The sequence below is a fragment of the Stenella coeruleoalba genome (assembly GCF_951394435.1).
Source record: "Stenella coeruleoalba genome assembly, chromosome: 2".
In the NCBI taxonomy this organism is placed as follows: Eukaryota; Metazoa; Chordata; class Mammalia; order Artiodactyla; family Delphinidae; genus Stenella; species Stenella coeruleoalba.
The window spans coordinates 66,993,163-67,018,960 of NC_137147.1; the positions used below are offsets into that span (position 1 = coordinate 66,993,163).

At 35.6% G+C, this 25,798-nt stretch overlaps 2 protein-coding genes across 3 annotated transcripts in view; both read right to left on the reverse strand.

Annotated features, from left to right (window-relative positions):
* The window catches only part of SCFD1 (sec1 family domain containing 1), a 134,221-nt gene extending 116,938 nt beyond the window's left edge, over nucleotides 1–17,283 (reverse strand). For both annotated transcript variants that reach the window (XR_013827085.1, XM_079912934.1), the window contains exons 1-4: nucleotides 17,194–17,283; nucleotides 13,709–13,779; nucleotides 4,516–4,604; nucleotides 1,533–1,623 (exon numbers count right to left, since the gene is read on the reverse strand). Coding sequence is in view for 1 of the 2 variants with exons in the window: in XM_079912934.1 (XP_079769060.1) it covers nucleotides 1,533–1,623; nucleotides 4,516–4,604; nucleotides 13,709–13,779; nucleotides 17,194–17,251 (309 nt within the window). In the remaining variant the exon portion in view is untranslated. The remainder of the gene's footprint in view (nucleotides 1–1,532; nucleotides 1,624–4,515; nucleotides 4,605–13,708; nucleotides 13,780–17,193) is intronic.
* A 3,639-nt stretch (nucleotides 17,284–20,922) lies between these two features.
* The window catches only part of G2E3 (G2/M-phase specific E3 ubiquitin protein ligase), a 65,084-nt gene continuing 60,208 nt past the window's right edge, over nucleotides 20,923–25,798 (reverse strand). Inside the window, 3 exon segments of the mRNA XM_079909470.1 lie at nucleotides 20,923–22,539; nucleotides 22,542–22,793; nucleotides 23,669–23,859. Coding sequence (XP_079765596.1) covers nucleotides 22,508–22,539; nucleotides 22,542–22,793; nucleotides 23,669–23,859 — 475 coding nt within the window. The 3' untranslated portion in view covers nucleotides 20,923–22,507.

Below are 25,798 nucleotides of genomic sequence, written 5' to 3' on the forward strand. Positions count from 1 at the left end.
GCCAAAAGGTGGAAACAACCCAAATGATAAATGGATAAACAAAATTTGGTATATCCATACAATGGAATATTATTTAGCAATAAAAAGCAAAGAAGTACTGATAACATCTACAGTATGGATGAATTTTGAAAACATTATGCTAAGAAAAAGAAGCCAGATACAACAGACCATGTATATGATTCCGTTCATATGCAATATGCTGAACAGGCAAATATACAGAAACAAATAGTACCTTAGGGATGGGGGTTCAGGGGTTGGGGATGTAATAGTTAAGGTGATGAAAATGCTCTTTAATTCATTATGGTGATGGTTGCACACTTGTGCGAATATACTAAAAACCAATGAATTGCATAATTTGTACACTTTGGGTAAATTGTACGGTATGTAAATTATATGTCAATAAAGATGTTTTAAAACAAGGAAAGAAGAAGGGATTGGTAAATCGTACTTCTTTTAAAAATGGCATAGTTGTTGGGTTTATGCAGGGTAAAAGAGAAAGCTGGGCATTATTAGCTCTATAGGACACAAAATATGTGACCTTCACTAACAAACAAAGTAATTTGATTCAACAGTCAATAACAAGTAAAGATGCTGTGACTTAACAGCAGACACCGTTAGCTACCTATCCAATATCTATTTTCCCCTTCTTCCTTGCTAAAAGAATACAGATTTTATTTGGGGGTGACAATACACTAAACTAAATATTAACTTTTGTGGCCTCCCCTGACGCTAATTCTATCCAGTGAGACATAAATTAAAGTCTTCTGGGAGCTTCTGGGAAAGCTTAGCTTTCCTGACCAAAATCAACAGTCAGGACTGGCATAGTTAATTTCTCCCTTCTTCTTACCCTGAACATATATTGTGATGTCTAAAGTTGCAGCTGCCATCTTGCATCCGTGAAGCAAGGAGCAAGACAGTGAACAACAAACTAAAGATGACAGCTCAAAAAGACAGAGGGGGCTTGGATCTTTGATTACTTTAAAGAGCTGCTATACCAAGCTGGACTTCCTATTCAGACTTTCTATTATCTTAGAAAAATAAAACCTTATTTTTAAAAGCTCATATAGTTAGGTTTTCTGTTTTTTAAAGCCAGACTCAGTCTCAATCAAAATAATGCTTCCTCAGCCAAAAAATTTTAAATCTTTCAGTCTATTTAAAATTCAAAGATAGTCTCAAAAATCGAAGTGGGAGGGCTTCCCTGGTGGCGCAGTGGTTGAGAGTCCGCCTGCCGATGCAGGGGACACGGGTTCGTGCCCTGGTCCGGGAAGATCCCACATGCCGCAGAGCGGCTGGGCCCGTGAGCCATGGCCGCTGAGCCTGCGCGTCCGGAGCCTGTGCTCCGCAACGGGAGAGGCCACAACAGTGAGAGGCCCGTGTACCACCAAAAAAAAAAAAAAAAAAAAAAAAAATCGAAGTGGGAAATTGGGTTAAGAAAATTTCTGATATTTCACACTGGACATCTAAGATTTTTTTTTTTTGAAAAAAAATCTGTTTCCACCTTCAAGAATAAGGAAAATAAGAACTCATATTACCTGACACATTCTATCAATATTTTCTTCAGTTGGCATTACGAAGTACACTGCAGGAACATCTGGAATAGGATCTCGATCAGAGTGCAAAAGCCTAGGACACATAAAGAATATAAAACTCACTTTTTCTTAGTCACTTATCTAAAAAGATAGCTAAAAATTTTATAGTATTTCTCAAACTAGTTCACCAGTTCAAGGACAGTGATCAGTACTCTAAAAGTTCTTGCTGCAATTAATTATTTAACCCAGCTTTCTCCTTATATCAATGTTAATATTATTTATTAGTAAGATCCTAATCTCAGTCTTCATTTCCTCTACTCCAATCACCTTATTTCTCATACCTCTTATGGTCAGTCTCTTCTACCAATATTCTCCTTGAATGAGAACTAAAGCACATTCAAAATCAATTTTATTCCCATTTTTCATAGAAATATGGTGGGGGGGAGGTAAGTGGGAGGAAAGTACAGTTCTCTGAGAGGGAAAACAGAAAGCTGGAACTATCTTTAGAAGCAATGAAAATATTTAACCATAAATAAAATAAAATATATTTTTTAAATGAAAGGTATATGAATGCTTCCTTAAAACTTTAAGACCATCTATATTGTTCTACCTGTTGCTTCATAAGAGAATGCATAAGGGATCGGCTAAGCATCTTATTGATTGTACCACTTGATAGTTTTCTCTTTTACAATTCAGAAAGTATATTCATTCAAATATCCCAATATCAACTGAGAAAATATCTTTATGCTCCATTGTAAGATTTCACCATGCTTATATCAGGAAATATGAGAAATGTTCTATTTCTACAATATTCTAGTCATCCTTCTATATGCAATATTCCATAAACAATCTACATACATCCTTCTATACATACAATTATTTCAGTCATCCTTATAAAGGAGAGAGTCAAAGAGGCACATGCTGCCAGTGAGTCTGCATTTGATAACTTTTTTCCCTCTGTTTGGCTGCTGCTAACACAAGAAGGATTATAATGTGCTGGCAGCCATTGTTTGTTGTCTTCTTACACTGGCTGTCCAACTACCTAAAGGGCTACAACCACCATTTCATGTTCTGGAAACCTGTAATTATTGTTTCCTACAAATCAGCCTAAACCAGCTTGCAGAATATAAAGTAACTGATGAAGTATTCTCCAGCAAAAAAGGAAGAACAGTCAGAGGCACGGTGCACAGGAATTTACCAGAATAGCTGTGTAATCCTTTCATGCTCTGATGGCAATAGCAACAGGTGGGCAGCAAGAATGCACAACTCTCAAACTGGCAGAATACCTTGTCACTCCTTAAGGAAGTACTGAGGCCTCACTTTTATTAGTCACTGTTTCTGAGCCACTATGGTTCAGTAGACAAACAGCCCAGAAACAGTGGTCAAGCAATCTGGCCACAACTCTGTTATTAATTACCTGTACAATCATGGGACAATCACTCGAACTCTACAAACTTTAGTCTTTTTATTAGTAAAATAAAATAAAGGAGTTAAAGAGTAAGGTAGCAATAGTAACCAATGTTTATAATAAACCATCATTTTCAAGGATGGCATCAAGGGTAACTCCAGTTTAGGTCATAAGCATTAACATGTCACCACCAACAAATGTGTAGATTAAGTCTGACATAAAAACAAGAGGAAGAACCTGCCAAATACCACGTTTCATCAAACCTAAGGTGCTATCAATTTTAAAACATATTATTAAAACAGGCAGAAAATGCTGCCAATTAAACTATGTCATGGCATTATTAAGGAGATAGACCTTAATTTCAGAAATACTAAATTAAAAAGTATATTTTAGAATTAATGCAATATTCTATTAATTTAAAACAAATATTCAATATAAAATTTAAGAGTTTAACAAGATTCTGATACCCTACTCACTGGAAATCTAAAACCACATTCCCAATAAAAGAGCACACTATAATTCAATATATTAAAATATCACAGAATGAAAACTGATTATAACATCATCAAAAAACAAAATGCAACTAAGTTAGAACACTGTAAAACTGGACTCCTTCAGTACATAAAAGTATTAGTAGCTATTCATGTATACAGCCCCTCTTTAAATGTTCTATTGTTCTATTAGGCCAAGTCTACAAAGTAATGCAATTTGTTTTATTCATCAGACATATCATAAGGAATATAATCAAATAAATTTAGTAGTTAGGAAGACAACATAGATAGCTCCCTATGGTGATTAAGTCATTACTTCCTAATTACTTAAATTTTTCATATTAATGATATACTAATTTAGATATTCCTCTTTTTAAAAAGTGTATTTGAATTAAATAAATAAAAAATTTTCAGAGCTGAACGAGAACTTGAAACAACCAGTTCTTTTCCTTTACATAAGAGAGTAAACCAGTCTGTAGGAAAAGACACAAAAGAGAAAATTTAAATTATGAAATTTTAAATTCTAAGACTGAGGATTATTTTTAACTTCAGAAATAAAGGGTTGAATAAAACAAGATAATGGAAAAAATGTTCTCTATATGCAAGTACTATAACCTAATACTATTTTCTTAATAAATGTCCCTTAGTAATTTGATTTCAGGGTGGCTAAAGACATTTTAAAAAATGTATTTGAGGGATTTCCCTGGTGGCGTAATACTTAAGAATCCGCCTGCCAATGCAGGGGACATGGGTTCGAGCCCTGGTCCGGGAAGATCCCACATGCCTCAGAGCAACTAAGCCCGTGCGTCACAACTACTGAGCCTGCGCTCTAGAGTCCATGCGCCACAACTACTGAAAGCCATGCGCCTAGAGCCTGTGCTTCACAACAAGAGAAGCCAACGCAGTGAGAAGCCTGTGCACTGCAACAAAGAGTAGCCCCCGCTTGCCAGAACTAAAGAAAGCCCGTGCGCAGCAACAAAGACCCAATGCAGCCAAAAATAAATAAGATACAAATAAATTGATTAAAACAAAAGAAAACAATGTATTTGAAAACAGATGCCATTACTAGAAACACGTTAAAACTCACAGATGCAGAGTGATTCCCATGTCTCTCAGCTCCTTCACAGATAGCAGAGGAGAGATGATATCTTGGCCAAATCTATCATAAATGAGCACCTAGCAGAAGCAAAACAAAAGTCATGCGTTTGTTTAAACATTATTATCAGTGAACAGTCAACAGAGAACCCAATATTAAGATAATGTTCAAGTACATTTTATTTTAATATACTGAATTCTTATACTTACCTCAATTTAATATTTTCCATAATTATTTACCAAAATGTCCATTCATCTAGTAATCCATTCTTAAAAGCATTATTACTTGGGCTAAAATAAATTATTACATAAATTTTTTCTTATAAAATACTTTTTCTAAGTTAAAAAACATACCAGAGACTATAAAATCTTCATCTTAGGTTATAATAAAGGACTTGGAACATACAGCAGACTCACTTACACTCCCTATCCCATTCACATATATCCTTTCTAAAAAGAGAAGTAAAAATTAGTCACTCTCAAAACTAATGCTTAACAAGTTCCAAGACTGTAAAGAAAATTTAGTAATTTAAGCATCTCATGCATTTCCTCACATTGTGAAAGTGTTAAAACTGACACCTCTGATGAGTAGTAAGTATTCCAACTGGGTCTTCTAACTCAGAATTAGTTTTAGAGTTAAGGCAAATAAAAGAAACACTTCAACTAATAGGTGTTTTCCACTACTACATCAATAATTCTTAATGGAGTAAGAAATTGCTAATGAGAGGATGAAACATGCTGTCATACAAAAACATGGTTTGTTTGAATGCCAGCATTTCCTTTAGAAAAGCTAAAAATCTTCCTGCTCCAGTTACAAAAGGCTGGATGTTATATCCTTCAAAAATCTTCCTTCCTTACACCTCAATATATCTGTATTATTAATCTTGTGATAGAGAAGTGATGGGTAGGGAAAGCATCTGACACAAATCTACACCCCAGAAATTCTCAAGTTATTTCATTCAAATGCTGAACATAGGCACTAGAAAGAATAAACAAGTATAGCTTATGCAAAGGACAATAAGAAGATGACTACAAATAAACAGGAAGGAAGAGGAAAATGAGGGGACACACTAAAGCTTAAATTATAAATCATTTTTCAGATGACTTTAATCACCTTTAGAGTTAACCCAAAGGACTTACCAGGACTCATGAGAGTTTTCAAAACATCCCAAACTGTAACCAAGTTGGTCTGTTCTTGATTCTTACAAAGAGAGAAGTATAAACTGACGATAATCTAACAAGTTTAGACCTAATCAACTGTATTATAATCTCTTTGAAGAAAAAGAAACAGTGAGCATGAGGTTTAGAATGAAGGAGCTCAAAGAATAGGAATTTTAAAAGATTCTCCAGCATTTCTCAAAGGAAAAAGATTATAGATTGCTTTCTGGTCCAATTAACATTTTTACTGACAGTTTTATATATCATAAATTAATGAAATGGCATTCTGGGTTACAGATCACTCTCTCATTAGTTGGTTAAAATGGACCAGTATCCCTAAGTCTGAGTAACCTTAAGAAAGCTTGCAAGATCAAAATTCTGGATTTGTAAAGTTAAGGAACAAAACTTCAACTGGAGTAAAGACCTAGAATCAGTGAGGCCCCACCTAAGAAATCAGCTGAATTCTCTAGATGAATATTATTATCACTGCCTGTGCCATTCCATAAAATATTTATCAAAGAGGATTCATATTTTCTCCCATTCTGCAGGTTGTCTTTTCATTTTGTTGATGGTTTGCTTGGCTGTGCAAAAGCTTTTAAGTTTGATTAGGTCCCATTTGGTAATTTTTTAATTTCCTTTGCCTTGGGAGATTGATAAGAAAATACTGCTATGATTTATGTCAGAGAATGTTTTGCCTATATTCTCTTCTAGGAGTTTTATGGTGTCATGTCTTACATTTAGGTCTTTAAACCATTTTGAACTTATTTTTGTATATGGTATGAGGGAATGTTATAATTTCACTGATTTACATGTACCTGTCCATCACTTGTTGAAGACACTGTCTTTTCTCCATTGTATGTTCTTGCCTCCTTTGTCACAGATTAATTGACCGTAGGTGTGTGGGTCTCTTTCTGGGCTCTCTATTCTGATCCATTGATCTATTTGTCTGTTTTTGTGTCAATACCATGCTGTTAGATTACTGTAACTTTGTAGTATTGTCTGAAGTCTGGGAGGGTTACACCTCCAGCTCTGTTCTTTCTTCTCAGGATTGCTTTGGCAATTCTGGGTCTTTTGTGGTTCCATATAAATTTTAGGATTATTAGTTCTGTGAAAAACGTTATGAGAGAAAATATTTGCAAATAATGCGACCAACAATAGGTTAATATCCAAAATATACTAACAGCTTATACAACTCAATATCAAAAACACCAACAACTCAATCAAAAAATGGGCAAAAGATCTAAATAGACATCTCTCCAAAGAAGACATACAGATGGCAAACAGGCACATGAAAAGATGCTCAACACCACTAATCATTAGAGAAATGCATATCAAAACTACAATGAGGTATCGCCTCACATTGGTCAGAATGCCTATCATCATAAAGTTGACAAATAAATGCTGCAGAGAGTGTGGAGAAAATGGAACCCTCTTACACTGCTGGTGGTAATGTAAACTGGTACAGCCACTATGGAAAACAGTACAGAGGTTCCTTAAAAAGCTAAAAATAGAGCTACAATATGATCCAGGATTCCCACTCCTGGGTATATATCTGGAAAAGATGAAAACTCTAATTTGAAAAGATATATGTACCCCAATGTTCATAGCAGCACTATTTACAATAGCCAAGATGTGGAAAAAACCCAAGTGCCCATAAACAGATGACTAGTTTAAGAGGATGTGGTATGAGGAGAAACAAGAAGAACTACAATCCTGCAGCCTATGGAACAAAAACCACATTCACAGAAAGACAGACAAAATGAAAAGGCAGAGGGCTATGTACCAGATGAAGGAACAAGATAAAACCCCAGAAAAACAATAAATGAAGTGGAGATAGGCAACCTGCCAGAAAAAGAATTCAGAATGATAGTGAAGATGATCTAGGACCTCGGAAAAAGAATGGAGCAAAGATCAAGATGATGCAAAAAATGTTTAACAAAGACCTAGAAGAATTAAAGAACAAACAAACAGAGATGAACAATATGATAATTGAAATGAAAAATACACTAGAAGGAATCAAGCAGAAAACTGAGGCAGAAGAATGGGTAAGTGACCTGAAAGAATGGTGGAATTCACAGCCGCAGAACAAAATTAAGAAAAAGAATGAAAAGAAATGAAGACAGCATAAGAGACCTCTGGGACAACATTGAACACAACAACATTCACATTATAGGGGTTCCAGAAGGAGAAGAGAGAGAGAAAGGACCCGAGAAAATATTTGAAGAGATTATAGTCAAAAACATTCCCTAACATGGGAAAGGAAATAGCCACCCAAGTCCAGAAAGCACAGAGAGTCCCAGGCAGGATAAACCCAAGAAGAAACATGCTGAGACACATAGTAATCAAATTGGCAAAAATTAAAGGCAAAGAAAAATTATTGAAAGCAACAAGGGAAAAACGATAAATAACATACAAGGGAACTCCCATAAGGTTAACAGCTGATTTCTCAGCAGAAATTCTACAAGCCAGAAGGGAGTGGCACGATATATTTAAAGTGATGAAAGGGAAGAACCTACAACCAAGTTTACTCAACCCAGCAAGGATCTCATTCAGATTCGAAGGAGAAATCAAAAGCTCTACAGCGGCCATCGCTCATGGGCCCGGCCGCCCCGCGGCATGTGGGATTCTCCCGGACCGGGGCTCAAACCCGCATCCCCTGCATTGGCAGGCGGGCTCCCAACCACTGTGCCACCAGGGAAGCTGTGACAGGGCGAGAGAGAGGCATGGACATATATACACTAACAAACGTAAGGTAGATAGCTAGTGGGAAGCAGCCGCATGGAACAGGGATATTGGCTCAGTGCTTTGTGACCGCCTGGAGGGGTGGGATAGGGAGGGTGGGAGGGAGGGAGACGCAAGAGGGAAGAGATATGGGAACATATGTATAACTGATTCACTTTGTTATAAAGCAGAAACTAACACACCATTGTAAAGCAATTATACCCCAATAAAGATGTTAAAAAAAAAAAAAGCTCTACTGACAAGCAAAACCTACGAGAATTCAGCACCACAAAACCAGCTCTACAACAAATGCTAAAGGAACTTCTCTGAGTGGGAAACACAACAGAAGAAAAGGACCTACAAAAAAACCCAAAACAATTAAGAGAAGAGTAATAGGAACACATGTATCGATAATTACCTTAAATGTGAATGGATTAAATATTCGAACCAAAAGACACAGGTTTGCTGAATGGATACAAAAACAAGACCCATATGTATGCTATCTACAAGAGACCCACTTCAGACCTAGGGACACATATAGACTGAAAGTGAGGGGATGGAAAATGATATCCCATAAAAATGGAGATCAAAAGAAAGCTAGAGTAGCAATACTCATATCAGACAAAATAGACTTTAAAATAGAGAATGTTGGGGCTTCCCTGGTGGGGCAGTGGTTCAGAGTCCGCCTGCCGATGCAGGGACACGGGTTCGTGCCCCGGTCCGAGAAGATCCCACATGCCGCGGAGCAGCTGGGCCCATGAGCCATGGCAGCTGAGCCTGCGCGTCCGGAGCCTGTGCTCCGCAACAGGAGAGGCAACAACAGTGAGAGGCCCACGTACCGCAAAAACAAAAAAAAAAAAACAAAAAAAATGTTACAAGAGAGAAGGAAGGATACTACATAATGATCAAGGGATCAAGAAGAGATAACAATTAGAAATACATATGCACCCAACATAGGAGCACCTCAATACATAAGGCAAATGCTAACAGCTATACAAGAGGAAATCAACAGTAACACAATAATAGTGGGGGACTTCAACACCTCACTTACACCAATGAACAGATCATCCAGACAGAAAATTAATAAGGAAACACAAAGCTTTAAATAACACAATAGACCACATAGACTTAATTGATATCTGTAGGACATTCCATCAGAAAACAGCAGACTACACTTTCTTCTCAAGTGCACATGGAACATTCTCCAGGATAGATCACATCTTGGTTCACAAATCAAGCCTTGGTAAATTTAAGAAAATTGAAATCATATCAAGCATCTTTTCTGACCACAACGCTATGAGATTAGAAATGAATTACAGGGGGAAAAAAAACCCCGTAAAAATCAAAAACACATGGAGGCTAAACAATACATTACTAAATAACCAAGATATCACTGAAGAAATCAAAGAGGAAATCAAGAAATACCTAGAGACAAATGACAGCAAAAACATGACGGTCCAAAACCTATGGGAAGTAGCAAGAGCAGTTCTAAGATGGAAGTTTATAGCAATACAATCCTACCTCAAGAAACAAGAAAAATCTCAAATAAACAATCTAACCTTACACCTAAAGGAACTATAGAAAGAAAAACAAACAAAACTCAAAGTTAGTAGAAGGAAAGAAATCATAAAGATCAAAACAGAAATAAAAGGAATAGGAACAAAGAAAACAATATCAAAGATCAATAAAATTAAAAGCTGGTTCTTTGAGAAGATAAACAAAATTGATAAACCTTTAGCCAAACTCATCAAGAAAAAGAGAGAGAGGACTCAAATCAATAAAATTAGAAATGAAAAGGGAGAAATTACAATGGACACCGGAGAAATACAAAGCATCGTAGGAGACTACTACAAGGAACTCTATGCCAATAAAATGGACAACCTGAAAGAAATGGCCCAATTCTTAGAAAGGTAACCTTCCAAGACCGAAGCAGGAAGAAATAGAAAACATGAACAGACCAATCACAAGTAATGAAATTGAAACTGTGATTAAAAATCTTCCAACAAACTAAAGTCCAGGACCAGATGGCTTCACAGGGGAATTCTATCAAACATTTAGAGAAGAGCTAACACCTATCCTTCTCAAACTCTTCAAAAAACTGCAGAGGAAGGAACACTACGAAACTCATTCTATGAGGTCATCATCACCCTGATAGCAAAACCAGACAAAGATACCACAAAAAAAGAAAATTACAGACCAATATCAGTGATGAATATAGACGCAAAAATCCTCAACAAAATACTAGCAAACAAAATCCAAAAACACATTAAAAGGATCATACACCATGATCAAATAGGATTTAGCCCAGGGATGCAAGGATTCTTCAACGTATGCAAATCAATCAATGTGATACACCATATTAACAAACTGAAGAATAAAAACCATGTGGTCTTCTCAATAGATGCAGAAAAAGCTTTTGACAAAAATCAACACCCATTTCTGATAAAAACTCTCCAGAAAGTGGGCATAGAGGGAAGCTACCTCAACATAATAGAAGCCATATGTGACAAACCCACAGCAAATATCATTCTCAATGGTGAAAAACTGAAAGCATTTCCTCTAAGATCAGGAAATAGACAAGGATGTCCACTTTTGCCACCATTATTCAACATAGTTTTGGAAGTCCTAGCCATGGCAATCAGAGAAGAAAAAGAAATAAAAGAAATACAAGTTGGAAAAGAAAAAGTAAAACTGTCACTGTTTGCAGATGACATGATACTACACATAGATAATCCTAAAGATGCCACCAGAAAACTAATAGAGCTAATCAATGAATCTGGTAAAGTTGCAGGATACAAAATTAATGCACAGAAATCTCTTGCATTACTATACACTAACAACAAAAGATCAGAAATAGAAATTAAGGAAAAGATCCCATTCACCACTGTAACAAAAAGAATAAAATACCTAGGAATAAACCTACCTAAGGAGGTAAAAGACCTGTACTCAGAAAACTATAAGACACTGATGAGAGAAATCAAAAATGACACAAACAGATGGACAGATATACCATGTTCTTGGATTGGAAGAATCAACATTGTGAAAAAGACTATACTACCCAAAGCAGTCTACAGATTTAATGCAATCCCTATCAAATTACCAATGGCATTTTTTAAAGAACTAAAACGAAAAGTGTTAAAATTTGTATGGAGACACAAAAGACCCTGAATAGCCAATGCAGACTTGAGGGGAAAAAACGGAGCTGGAGGGATCAGGCTCCCTGACTTCAGACTATACCACAAAGCTACAGTCATCAAGACAGTATGGTACTGGCACAAAAAAAGAAATATAGATCAATGGAACAGGATAGAAAGCCCAGAAATAAACCCATGCACCTATGGTCAATTAAGCTGTGATAAAGGAGGCAAGAATATACAGTGGAGAAAAGACAGTCTCTTCAATAAGTGGTGCTCGGAAAACTGGACAGCTTCATGTAAAATGAAATTAGAACACTCCCTAACACCATATACAAAAATAAACTCAAAATGGATTAAAGACCTAAATGTAAGACTGGACACCATAAAACTCTTAGAGGAAAACATACGAAGAACACTCTCTGACATAAGTCACAGCAAGAACCTTTTGACCCACCTCCTAGAGTAATGGAAATAAAAACAAAAATAAACAAATGGGACCTAATGAAACTTAAAAGCTTTTGCACAGCAAAGGAAACTATAAGTAAGACAAAAGACAGCCCTCAGAATGGGAGAAAATATTTGTAAACGAATTAATGGACAAAGGATTAATATCCAAACTATATAAAAAGCTCATGCAGCTCAATATAAAAAACAAACAAACAACCCAATCAAAAAATGGGCAGAAGACCTAACTAGACAATTCTCCAAAGAAGACATACAAATGGCCACAGGCACATGAAAAGCTGCGCAACACCACGAATTATTAGGGAAATGCAAATCAAAACTACAACGAGTTATCACCTCACACCCGTTAGAAAGGGCATCATCAGAAAATCTACAAACAACAAATGCTGGAGAGGGTGTGGAGAAAAGGGAACCCTCTTGCACTGTTAGTGGGAATGTAAACTGATACAGCCCCTATGGAGGACAGCCTTAAAAAACTAAAAGCAGAATTACCATATGACCCAGCAATCCCACTACTGGGCATATACCCAGAGAAAACCATAATTCAAAAAGAGTCATGTACCCCAATGTTCATTGCAGCACTATTTACAACACCCAGGTCATGGAAGCAACCTAAATGCTCATCGACAGACGAATGGATAAAGCAGATGTGGTACGTATATACAATGGAATATTATTCAGCCATAAAAAGGAATGAAATTGGGTCATTTGTAGAGACGTGGATGGACCTAGAGAGTGTCATAGGGAGTGAAGCAAGACAGAAAGGGAAAAACAAATACCGTATATTAACGCATATATATGGAATCTAGAAAAATGGCACCGATGAACCGGTTTGCAAGGCAGAAATAGAGACACAGATGTAGAGAACCAACGTATGGACACCAAGGGGGGAAAGCGGGGTGGGGAGGGGGGTGGTCGTGGTGGCGGGATGAATTGGAAGATTGGGATTGACATATATACACTAATATGTATAAAACAGAGAACTAATAAGAACCTGCTATATAAAAAACAAATAAATAAAATTAAATTCAAAAATAAAATCAAATTTTTCCCAATACTGGGAAAAAAAAAAGAGGATGTGATATATATATACAATGGAATATCAGTCAGTCATAAAAAAGAATGAAATATTGCTATTTGCAGCAAGATGGATGGACCTAGAGAATATCACACTAAGTTAAGTAAGTCAGAGAGAGAAAGACAAATATTATATCACTTATATGTGGAATCTAAAAAATAATAGAAATGAATCTATATAAAAAATAGAAACAGACTCACAGACATAGGAAACAAACTTATGGTTACCAAATGGGAAAGGGAAGGGGGTGAGGGATAAATCAGGAGTACAGATTAACAAACTACTGTATGTAAAATAGATACACAACAAGCATTTACTATATAACGTATGGAAATACATTCAATATCTTGTAATAACCTATAATGGAAAATAATCTGAAAAAATTCTGTATGTATAACTGAATCACTTTGCTGTACACCTGAAACGAACACAATATTGTACATCAACTATACTTCAGTTTAAAAAAAGAAGATTCACATTAATAAGCCATGCTAAGTAAAAGTGAAATATTCAGGCATTACAACTAAAATGTGCTACTGTTCAGTATTAACAAGAAATTCCCTCTAATCACCACCAATAAGGGCCGAGAGAAAGAAAATAATCCCCATTAACATAAAGTCTCTTACCTTCCATACTGGTTCTCCAGTGCTGTTTTTAATATGAGGCACATTAAAATTCAACATACGTTTCAAAGCCACTGGAAATGAAAACAGTCTTATTAAATATTACCAATGTTTTTAGGATTTCACTTTTCCACCACACTTATTACTTATTACCTCAAAACAAAATGCACAAATCACTCTAGTAAAACTGATTAATCAATATTAATGCATATGTAGAAGTAGGGTCAGACTTTGTAAGACAGTTTCATCAACAACTAAAGGGATATTGTCTGGGAGATTTTCTAATTTAAGCATCTTTGCCCAGATTAAAATGTGAAAAATGTTCAGGAAGAAGCCTTTTCCATGTCTCCTGATGATACCACACTACGTTTTATATAGATGCAAAAAGAAATCGTCAATCACGACCTTGCAGTGGCCTCGATAGATAACTGGTGCTGTTGTCTATTTACTGTGTGGCTGAAAGCATAGATTTTTAAGTTTTTCTAAAAACAAAAATCCTCTATGATATATTTAATTGGTTCATATTTAAATGGTTTAAAACCTAAATACAGCAGATCTATTTTTTAGTTATCCTGGAGTGCATTCTACGGCCAATTATCCTGTCAGATTCACTAGTGAGACTTTCCTATAGATGTGGTACGTAACTGATAACTCCTGCTTAAAAAATACACAATTCTATAATCATAGCAGTTATGCTCTATGTCTTATAGTATTTTGTGGTTTTTACTGCTCATCTGTTCATGTGTTACAGAAGACTCAGAAATATTTTCTAAGGGAAATAAAAATCTTGATACACTTTTATGTGAAGTTGAGATGGCCAAATATTCAAGGGAGGGTAGTAGTTATCTGATTAAATGTTTAAATGATTGGTAATCCTAAAATCTACTTGGTTGTTTTTTTGTTGTTGTTGTTGTTTTTTTGCGTTACGCGGGCCTCTCACTGCTGTGGTCTCTCCCGTTGCGGAGCACAGGCTCCGGACGCGCAGGCTCAGCAGCCATGGCTCACGGGCCCAGCCGCTCCGCGGCATGTGGGATCCTCCCGGACCGGGGCACGAACCCGTGTCCCCTGAATTGGCAGGCGGACTCCCAACCACTGTGCCACCAGGGAAGCCCCCTTGGTTGATTTTTAAAAAGCATTTGGATTAGGTTTTATTAAGTAATACAGAATAATCTACAAGCTAAACACCTACCAGAGAAGATTATAATACTCAAATCACCTGCGTATCAATTTACAGCATATTCACTCACTAGAAAAACTTCTATTAAATGCTTATTTCTTGAAGCAGATTAAAATAATAAGAGATTGCACATCAGTAATATATTTATATATACATAGAGATACGGAGGTGATTTGTTGGTAAAATGTTAGTACCTAATGTCCAGCCAATTATATACATCGCCCAGGGCTTCCCTGGCGGCGCAGTGGTTGAGAGTCCGCCTGCCGATGCAGGGGACACGGATTCGTGCCTGAGTCCGGGAAGATCCCACATGCCGCGGAGCGGCTGGGCCCGTGAGCCATGGCCACTGAGCCTGCGCATCCAGAGCCTGTGCTCCGCAACGGGAGAGGCCACAACAGTGAGAGGCCCGCGTACCGCAAAAAAAAAAAAAAAAAAAAAAAAAATATATATATATATATACACTTCGCCCATAATTTAGACCTACTTCAGAAGCTCACAGATATTACAATAGTTCACAGAGGACACCTAGGAAGAATCACAGCCTGTGGTGCATATGAGTTCCAGGTACATGGTGCTCTCCAGAGCTTCGCTAACTGAAAGAAGCCCATATCAGCAGATATTCCCACGTTTGCCTTCTCAGCTCCATCTTGGTGAATTTCCCCATTTCTGAGCCTTGGCTAACTTGTTAACAGGGATTCTGACACAATGGATTTGTTAATAAAGTACATGGCCTAAGACTCAATTGTGATTTATTTCCCAAAACATTCTCAATAGGCATCAGGGAAATGTTTACTTGTCCTACTATAGCACATAGTTTACCTTTCTCTCAAAGTAAGACAGAACTCAACTGGAGTACTAATTTGATAAACCTGGCATAACCTATGGAGTAATGATGTGAAATCTTGCTACAATGAAGTTTATTTCTGCAGAAATCCATATTATACTACTAGACTTTAACATTCTACAAAGTTTCTGCATCCAAATTTCATTTTTCAGAAAGCTCCTTTGTACTGGTACAGAGTCTCCCTTAACATGTTTTTATTTTAATATGTAGTATGACCTAATTCATTGAGGTTCATTAAGCTGTCAGAACCATACTGCAAAGACAAGTGGGGCTTCTATTTGCTTACACAGATAAAATGAATGGCAGTTATTTCCCAAATTTTATTTGGACTTTCATATATTTAAGTTACACCTGACTTCATCTGATAGCTTACACTACATTATCTATTGGGGAAATGCAGAACACAACTCATTATGCACTGTGTCGTTAGTAGATTGAAGTCTATCATTAATTTTTCTTTGAATTGCAAAGGAAAGAATCAAGTACAGCCAAAATCCTTTCTGTAGGTCATATTAATTATAACCAGTTATATTCCTATTCCGATTTATATGCAAAAGAACATAATTAAAAGAGACAGAACTTCCAAATATGCAAATTCTTAATGGCTTATCTCTATTAGCTTCTCAGAATTAATAGTATGCCAACTTTCAAGACAATTAGCTAACAGGTATAAACCAAGTTGCCATCAGAAGTTTCCAAAAAATAAGGCAAAACTAAAATTATCTAAGGTGGAAAAAATACCAAAGCTCAAGGGAAAGAATATGTATTTTTTAAAACCATACTTCACGGTATAAATGGAAGCTATATAACCATGCTCTGTTAAACATGAAACTAATAAGGCGTAGTTTAAAAACACTAATTTGCCAAATAATTAAAATGGGAAAGGTATTAATTCATTCGTTTTGCCATTCTTATATCCCATTCCCGCATGCTGAAGACGGAAATCTTTATCACAAGGCGTTTCTCTTCAGGTACCCCCAAAGACTGGTCCACAGGAGACAAATGGCAGAGTGTAATCTGCTCTGAAAAGAGCATCTAAATTTGTAACTGTGGTGTAAGTGCCGAAAATGAAACTCTCAACATTAAAATGGGAGAGAACTTAACCACGCGCAGAAACAAACCCGAAGACCTCGTAAGTGGCAAGGGCTGGAAATGCCAGGTGTCAGATCTGGTCGCCATGGCCTTTTGAGGCCCAGTAGGAAAGAGACAAGAGCAGGACCGCAGCAACCCGCTCACCCCTGAAGCCCCTTCTCCGGCACATCTGAGAGCCGAGTTCTCAAGCTAATGGCATCTCTTCCCTAAAAACTCAAAAAGGGAAGGTCTCTCGATGGTCTGAGAACGGGATTAAGCTATTGGAGGTCCGTCTCCGAACTGCACGCACCGCGACCGAGTGAGGGCGACAAGAAGAGGAATATGTCCTCACGGCAAGCACAAAACCGCAGGAAAGAGAAGGGAATAAGCCGGTACCTGTTTGTCTCTCTCGAATACTGGCTGCTGCGGCCGCCGCCATCTTGGCTCCCACCATACACTGCCCGGCTGGAGAGCGGAGCCCGATCATGACGTGGCCGCCCCGACCGCCCCGGAAGCAAAAATCGGAGGGGCGGGACCATAGAAAGCCGAACCCCGCCTCCTCCAGGGTGACCCTCCCATTCTCTCAGCTCTCTCCACAAAACTTAAGAGACCCAACGTGGGAATAATACCCGAACACCTGGCAGTCTTTACTTTCCAGCGGCGTAATAGTAGGAATTTTTATCCTGTCTAATCAAGCCACAGCTTCTCAAAGGGTAGCTGCTTTAAAGTGAGCTCTTTAGGGCAGGAGCGTGTTGTAGTGCTAAGAACCTAAATACTGAACTGTTAGTTTGGTCGTCTACAGATCTCTTGTGGTGATAATAATCTAGGAGCTTAAGGATCACAGGACTAAAGTAAATGAAGCTCCTGGAACAAAATTGGCACTTCAATGCTAGCTCCCTTTTCTGTTTCCCCAGTGCAGCAGGAGGGGTCTCCCGTTTGCTCCTTTTCTGGGAAACAGGCAGCTTCGGAGCATTGCTCTAATCAGGCAGGTTTCTTAATCTCATCTGTTAGGCAAAATGGTCTAGCTGCATGGGGTTGTTTTGCCTACATGGACACAGAAGCCAGGAAGGCGCAAAATGGCAGTTTGTATTTTCCTCCTTTTAGTAACTGCAAAATCACAAAACATTACTTTGGCAGGGGGTGTAAGTGGATAGTGCAGGTGTCTTAATGTACACTTAAAGCCATATGATGACAAAATGTATCCAATATTAATGATTTCTAATTTAATCCATAGATTTTTTTACTGGATGTCAAAAATGGACACAACTCATTTCCCGTATGGTCAACAGAGTTCACTTAGGATATTGCATTAGTTATTGAATATGTTCATTCTGAAGCTTCACCAAATTCTGAAATGAAATTAGAGACCCTGTGCCTCAAAAACTGGTTTGAAAACTTAACTTTTCGAATTTATGAGAAATTAAGTTACCCCAACGATTACATAAAGAGCAAAATTTTTAAACAAAACACAAAGGTTTATTTTTATGAAACTTGACAGGTGATCTCATTCTTAATGCCATTAGGGAACACCCTAGAACTGGACCTACATTCTTTTTTTTCCTTGTGTAAATTTTTTTCACCTTTTTTGAGGGTATAATTGATAAATTTGGCAACATATCTGAAACGTACATTGTGATGATATGATATATATGTATACATTGTGAAAGAATTCCCCCCACTTATTTACCACATCTATCATCTCACATATATATTTATTTTTTGGTGAAAACTTTTGAGTTCTACTCTCTTAGCATATTTCAATTATACAGTACAGTTAACTACAGTCACGTTATATATTAGATCCTCAGACCATACTCATCTTATAGCTGATTTTTTACTGCTTCCTATATGTGGAATAAAAAAAAGAAAACTGGAATCACCAATGAACTAGGTGTGTTGCGATTAAACAGAAATGACAGTTCCTGCCCTATGGGAAAGTTCTACTTAATTTTTTGTCTTCATGGAATATAAAATAAACAGGCTTTCCCACTGTCAACATCTGAGAGCCCAATCTTGTTCATTTGTTTACTTCTACTTTCAAATGCAAATCTACCTAACCATTTCAGAGCTCCAGCATAGACCTCCCAAAATATATGACTCATATGACATAGAACACTAAGGCATGTTTAACATTTGTGTACAGTATATACATTTGAAATGATAAAAACTGTCCTGACCAAGGAGTGCACACAGTGTGGGCAAACAAATGTATAGGAAATATATGTCCCACAGAACAGTGGCAGTAAACAAACAGTCCCTGTAATGCTAAGACTGAGTAAGGTATTTGTAATGTGTTTTTAGAATAAGGAAAGAATTAAACTATGGCTGTTAGAGTGTTAGTTAACCTAACTTTTTTAGTGGTTTAACTGACTCTACCTATCCAGATGTTGGGCTAAAATAATATAATTATTCTGGCAAACTATTATTTTACATTAGGGGATAGATAGTTTTAACAGAGAATACCTCAGAACAGCTCATTCAAGAGAGGTTCCTACCTGTCAGCCGATAATTGCTTGCAGGATCTCTCAAATGGGGAAAGGATCTATTATCTACACAGTATTGTCAGAATTTTAACCTTGTTAAATCCTAACAAGTTACTTGATTTAGTTTATATAAGCACTTCACATTTAGTAGCAGAAACACATTTATTTAGAAAACTTCATTATAAGTGTCATTTTTTTTTGTTGTATCTGAAGTCTTTAAAAAAAGGGAAACTAGGCTGACATAAACTATCACCTAACATAATACCTGGCATACAGTAGATATTGGAATATGTTTGGCAATTTGAAAAGATAACAGTCAAAATGAGAACTTTAAAATAGGATTTCTTCAAAGCAATGCAAATTTTCCTAAACTATATGTAATACACATTCAAGTAAGCCATCAATGTGTTTTTATGCTTTACATTGCATCACGTAGAGCATAAAACTAGTTTAATAGCTTATTGTAAAATTAGCAACAAAGCTGTGATAAGCACTATATATAAGAATTACACACTTATAAATAGAATCTTGTTCTAATCATTTTCTTATAATGACTGAATGTAAAAGGCAAAGTCACGGAGAAAACTTACCTATTATATTACACTCTCCTTTACTGCACATTTAGCATTGAGTACAAAAGTTCCAAGAGCTTCCATATAATTAGGGGAAAAAATTATAAGAAGTTTGGAATAAAGCAGAAGCCAAAGTAAATTCTCAAGTTAGTAATCAAATGAAAGCTTTTTACTTCACCCAAACAAATAATGACTAATTTGTAATACGGAAATTAAATATTACAAAGTATAAAGTCATGAGCTAGTTTCTGATATTTTAAAGAATCTTTACCTTAAATACTAAAATAGTAAAATGACTAAGTACAAGAATAGTAGAGAATTGCATAAATGCCTTCAGATGAAGTTCTCACACCAAAAAATTTAAAATTATTAAAAAAAATGAATATAAAACTAACCTAAGACCATTAACAGTAGATGCATACAAGGCGAATTTATGCTTTTTCTTGATAATGAGAGTAACAGAAAACAAACTTGAAATATATGTCATTTAGACAACTGAAATATTTAAGAAATACATATACACATTTATAAAGGTTTATAGCATAATTCCTTTTTAAAATCAATGTCAGTAGGAACTATGCATTGGCTGTAACAATGAACAGAAAAAGAACAAACATAATACCAACCATTTGACATAGTAACAATGCAGAAAATAACCTATGTCAGGTTTCTCTGATGTATCTTGACTGTAAAGATTAATCTAAAATCATACTGATGGAACATTCTTAAAGCCAGAAAATATTTTGCAATATGAATATTTATACTTCACTTTAAAACATGAATATACTAAGTTATTTACATCACTTTATCCCTAAGGCCCTGTCTACACATAAAAGAATTGAAACACTGTTTTTAATTGTAGCTAACCCAAGCACACTGCCTCCCCACCAGCCCTCCCCACCCAAAAAGCATGTGAGTTTTAACAGCTTTAATTACCACTGTAATTAAATGAATTCAAACTACAAATAACCAGAAAATAGCTTTAATTAGGTTTTCTGGTTTGTATTGGTTTAATGGCTTTTAAAACTTTATAAAAACTAGGTAGGTTAAGAAATAAAATATCCAGTTTATCAACACATTTGGAATAAAAGCTGTATGGTGAGGTTAAACCTCTTTTTTGATAATTGCTCCTTTAATTACTTTTGATAATTTAACAGAATTCAACACAAGACAAAGAAATGCCTTGTTTAATGTTTTAAAACCTTCATGTTAAAGTTAAACTTTAATTTGCTGGGTCTGTTAGAAAATGTAACAAAATTTTACTAGGATTATGTTTTAGTTTTCCTTTGGTATTAATAACAGATTAATTACCAGTATCAAACCAATCCTGTCATTTGTCTTTAAAACTATCAATAATTTAAGGATGCTTCTTGGAGAGGATGAGAATATGGCTGATACCTGCTTTATGTAGCAAGAAAAATGTGCTTAAAACCAAGCATTTTACCTCTCATACGATTTATTCTGGTGAAAAACCCATTTATATTTGATAACAGATTAGGAACATTAGACTTTTCCAGTTTCTTCTTTTGCAAGAGTACAAATATGGTGACACAACTATGGGATTAGGTATCTTCAAATTGTTATTACATAATCTCTTGTTACTTCTAGGCATTCTTTGACTTTTAGTAGCATTAATAAAGTTTAAAAAAGGAAATGGAAGAGTTTATAGAAGGATAACAGTTAATTCTGCATGGTTGAGATTAGAGTGGGTTTTTCATTCTATTTGTAATTCTTTCTTACACATTTCTACATTGTTTATATAACAGGTACCTTTCAAAAGCAAAGAAGATAACTATATAATGCAATGGTGCCAGCTTACCTTTCATACAACCATCTTGATAATAAATAACTGTCAAATAGCCAAACCTACCAAATGGCAATCCACAGAGATCATTCTATTCAGATAACCTAAAATGTGGATCAGACATAATGTGGTCTAATACCACACATGGGATACATGAAAAAAAAAAAATCCTATGATTAAAGCCAAAGGCTTTAAAGAAGACACTTACTTAGGGATTTTCAACTGTATTTTAATCCACCTCAGAAGTGTTTTAAGACTATGGAATGTCCATAGATTCTAGAATATTTGTGCAATTCTGCTTTTTAATATAATACTTCCCTTTAGGCATAATCTAATTGCAGTGTGGATCTATTTTAACATAACTTAATAATCTAAAAACATTTTTAACTAATTTAGTGCCATCCCAGAAAAGGATACATATAACACACCCCCCAAAATATGACTTTGATTTATACAACAAGATTTATCATTTAGCTTTCCTATTTAATGCTTTAAAATAAAATAAGTAATAATTTGAAAATTGAATAAAACTAGAAAAATCACTGTGGCATCCTATAGCTAATCCCAATTTACAAAAACAGTGAGTACAAGTTTTCTTATTATATATAGCATGCTACTATAGTTGAAGAAAGTCTGTACAGCCATTCTAAAAGTATTTGTATTGAGGTTTATGAAGCATGTATATTAAGAAAATAGAAAAGTATCAACTTTGGTACACCTTAACAAAAAAACTTTTTAGCTTAAGTGGCCAAAATATTCCTTTATGTTCATATCATATATTTTATTGGGCCAAGTTTGCTCAAAAGTGATGACAGACAGATTTCTGAAACAAAAAGTATCAACAGCAGCTTTTAAAGAAGCATCTCTTTGTTCAAAACAGTTAATGTCCAATGAAGTGAGAATTTTCTTCCTTTTCTAATCTTAGAGTGTTTTTTATGGCAAAGTCCATATTTTCTTGAAATTCTTTATAGGTACTGGTGATAGGAAGAGCTAAGCAGTTATTAAACTTGTTTCCAACAGGAAAATCCATATGAAGGCACTCAATTGATGGAGTGGGTTTAAATCCAGCAGGTGGAATGGAACTGCAACCAGTAGCAAAAATAAGAATGTCTTCCATTGTTACTGTAGATTTACCATCTGAAAAGAATACCAAAAAAGGAAAAAAAGAAAAAAAATCTGTGTTATATATTGCTACCATCATAGACTCTTCCCCAACTAGACTAGACATGTTGAAAAGCAGAGACACCCACATTAACAGAGATGCATAAGAGGAAAACTAAATCACTAAGTGTAGTAATAGGAAAATGGTATATTGAATACATGTTTATTTGAATTTCAAAGTAGGACTCATACAATAATTTGGTTGACCTACTCACTGTATATTTAAATGTCTTCCTTAATATAAAATTATCATATAGTCCAAGAGGTTCAGTAGGTTTTGAAACTTGATCTTTCGGGGATATGATCCTACAAACAATTTTAAACCAATTCTAGACCATTGCTATTTGATAAACTATTTCAACAAAGGAAAAAACTAAGATGGTATAAAACATCCAAACAACCTAGCTAAAAAATTTTCAACTAAAAGTTAAATTGTTTTACAACATATTAAACAGAATGAATTTACATTGCTAAGGCTCAATGATAAATATCATTACCATGCTCTGATCAATGGATGAGGAATAATTCAATTTAACTTAAAATTTAAAAAGGTGAAGTAAATGACTAGCTTTGAGACTATCCTGTGCTGTGGCAATCACCCGTATATTTAAAGTTTTCTAGGAAGAATGCCTCTCACTTCAAATTACCTAGAGGAAAACAACCGAAAAATATAACTTTACTATGTAACCTTTCCTATCACTTTCAACTCAGTCATATAAACTTGTTTTGAAACAAGTTTTGTAAATAAGTAGTTAGATTAAAGTCTTACTATAAAAAGCAAAACTCAAAGAAATAAATATCCCAAAACAAAATTTCTACGACAGTTAAATAAAAATAAAACATCTACATACCCTCAACAGCCTGTAAGTAACTGTTCCAAAACCCCAAAGCCTGTACGTCAGATAATGTGTGTACTGTAAAAAGATCACTAAGAATTTTTGTGGAAAGATTCTCAGGTTTATGACAGAAGATGTTACAAAATGCTTCTGGATAAGTCTGAATTTTCTCCAAAACACCAAGAGTTCTCAGACCCTGTTTAAAACTTAAGAGAAGAAAAACAATGAGCCAACATTCATACACATGTGTTTGGAATGAACATTTCTAGCTAATTTACTATCACATATATGTGTGAAAAAGACAGAAAAAAAAAGATGTGGGGAAAAAAAGGTGAGGAAAAACAAAGAAAAATATGGATACACTTTATGTGATATGGTATTTTCAAATCAATAACAAGCAAATGTATTAATATAAAATGAATATTTTCCATGCCTACATTATTTGGCTTTATGGAATAGTTTTAAAATTAAGCTAACAATTTTTTATTAAGAGGAAAAAAGTAGATATCTAAAATTTTACACTTCAAAGCTAGTTAGTATAAAATGAAAGACTGCAAAGAAAAAGAATCATAAACTTGAGCCACATAAAAATTTTAAACTTATGTATTGCTAAAAAGAAATTAACAAAGACAAAACAAAGTGGGAAAATATTGATACATGATAGAACACTAATTTCTCTAATATAACAAAAATACAAATCATTTTCTAAAAGAACTCAACAGGAAATACAAAATATGAATGCATCATTAAGAAAATACAAGTAACAAATGAATTTTTAAAAATGCACATTCTCACTAATAAGCAAAGAATGAAGAAGATACCATTTTTGCCTACCAGACTGACTAACCCTAACTGTGGCTCTGGATTCCCTATCCACGTCCTCAGGTACCCTGCTACACTGACTCATCTTCCCTTCTATTAGCTCTTCCTCAAGAGCACAAAAATATGCTTATCTTTCCCATCTTTGAATAAGGGAAAAAATTCACTCAATCCCATCTGCTTTCCTTTGAGACAACCTATGTGAAAGACTTACCTACATTTACTGTCTCCTTTTCTTAATTTCCTATTCACTTTCCCTCCACTCCTTTCTACATCTCAGGAATAACTGCCCTAAGTGCATGAATGATGTATGGGATCAGTCTCCTGGTTTCCCCTTATATCTCTGGCCAAACCTTCCGAGTCTCTTACAAAGCTTATTCTTTCTTTGCTTTGCCTTAAATGCTACTGTTTGTCCCTCATGGATCTGTAACAAGGCAAATTTCTCTTTTTTCTTACCATATCCCATGGCTTTATTTAAGCAGGTTTATGTTCATTAACTATAAAATCTATTATTTCAGCCCAGAATATATACCCAACAGACTGCTGGGTACCACATATTCCAAGCACCCAAACTTATTAAGTCCAAAAGAAAGCTAATTATCTTACTACCAAAATCAGAACCGTAAGTGACAACAAATGCCTCCATTATTCACCCTATTAGTACAGCTAAATCTGAAAGTCATTCTTAACTCTTCCCTCTGCCACTCCTAATTACAAATCCTATGAATTTCCTTTTTTGAAATCCCTTTTATCTGCTCATTTCTCCATATACCAGTGGAACTGTTGTACCAGGTATGTAAGCTTCCAAGTTGATTTTCCATGTAAACCCCATACTGTCATTCATCCTTAGGTATGTTGGATGGAGGCCCCCAAAAGATATGTCCACATCCTATTCCCTGGAACCTGTGAATGTGATCTTAGTTGGAAAAAGGGTCCAGGCAGATGTAATTAAGTTAACGATCTTGAAATCATTCTACCTAGGTTATCTGGGCTCACCCTAAGTCCAATGACAACTGTCTTTATAAAAGATAGAGAGGAAAAGGCCATGTGATATAGATTCAGAGATTGGAGTTATGCAACCACAAGCCACCAGAAGCTAAAAGAAGCAAAGAATGGATTCTCTTCCTAAACTCCCAGAAAGAATGAAGCCCTGCCAACACCGAGACTTTGGACTTCTAGCCTCCAAAAATATGGGAGAATAAATTTCTTTTGTTTTGAGCCACTCAGTTTGGAAACTAATAATACACACTCTGCACATGAAATAAAGTCCAAACTCCTTAACATGGCTTTTAAGGTCCTCCACAATACAATTGCTGCCTTTCTTGC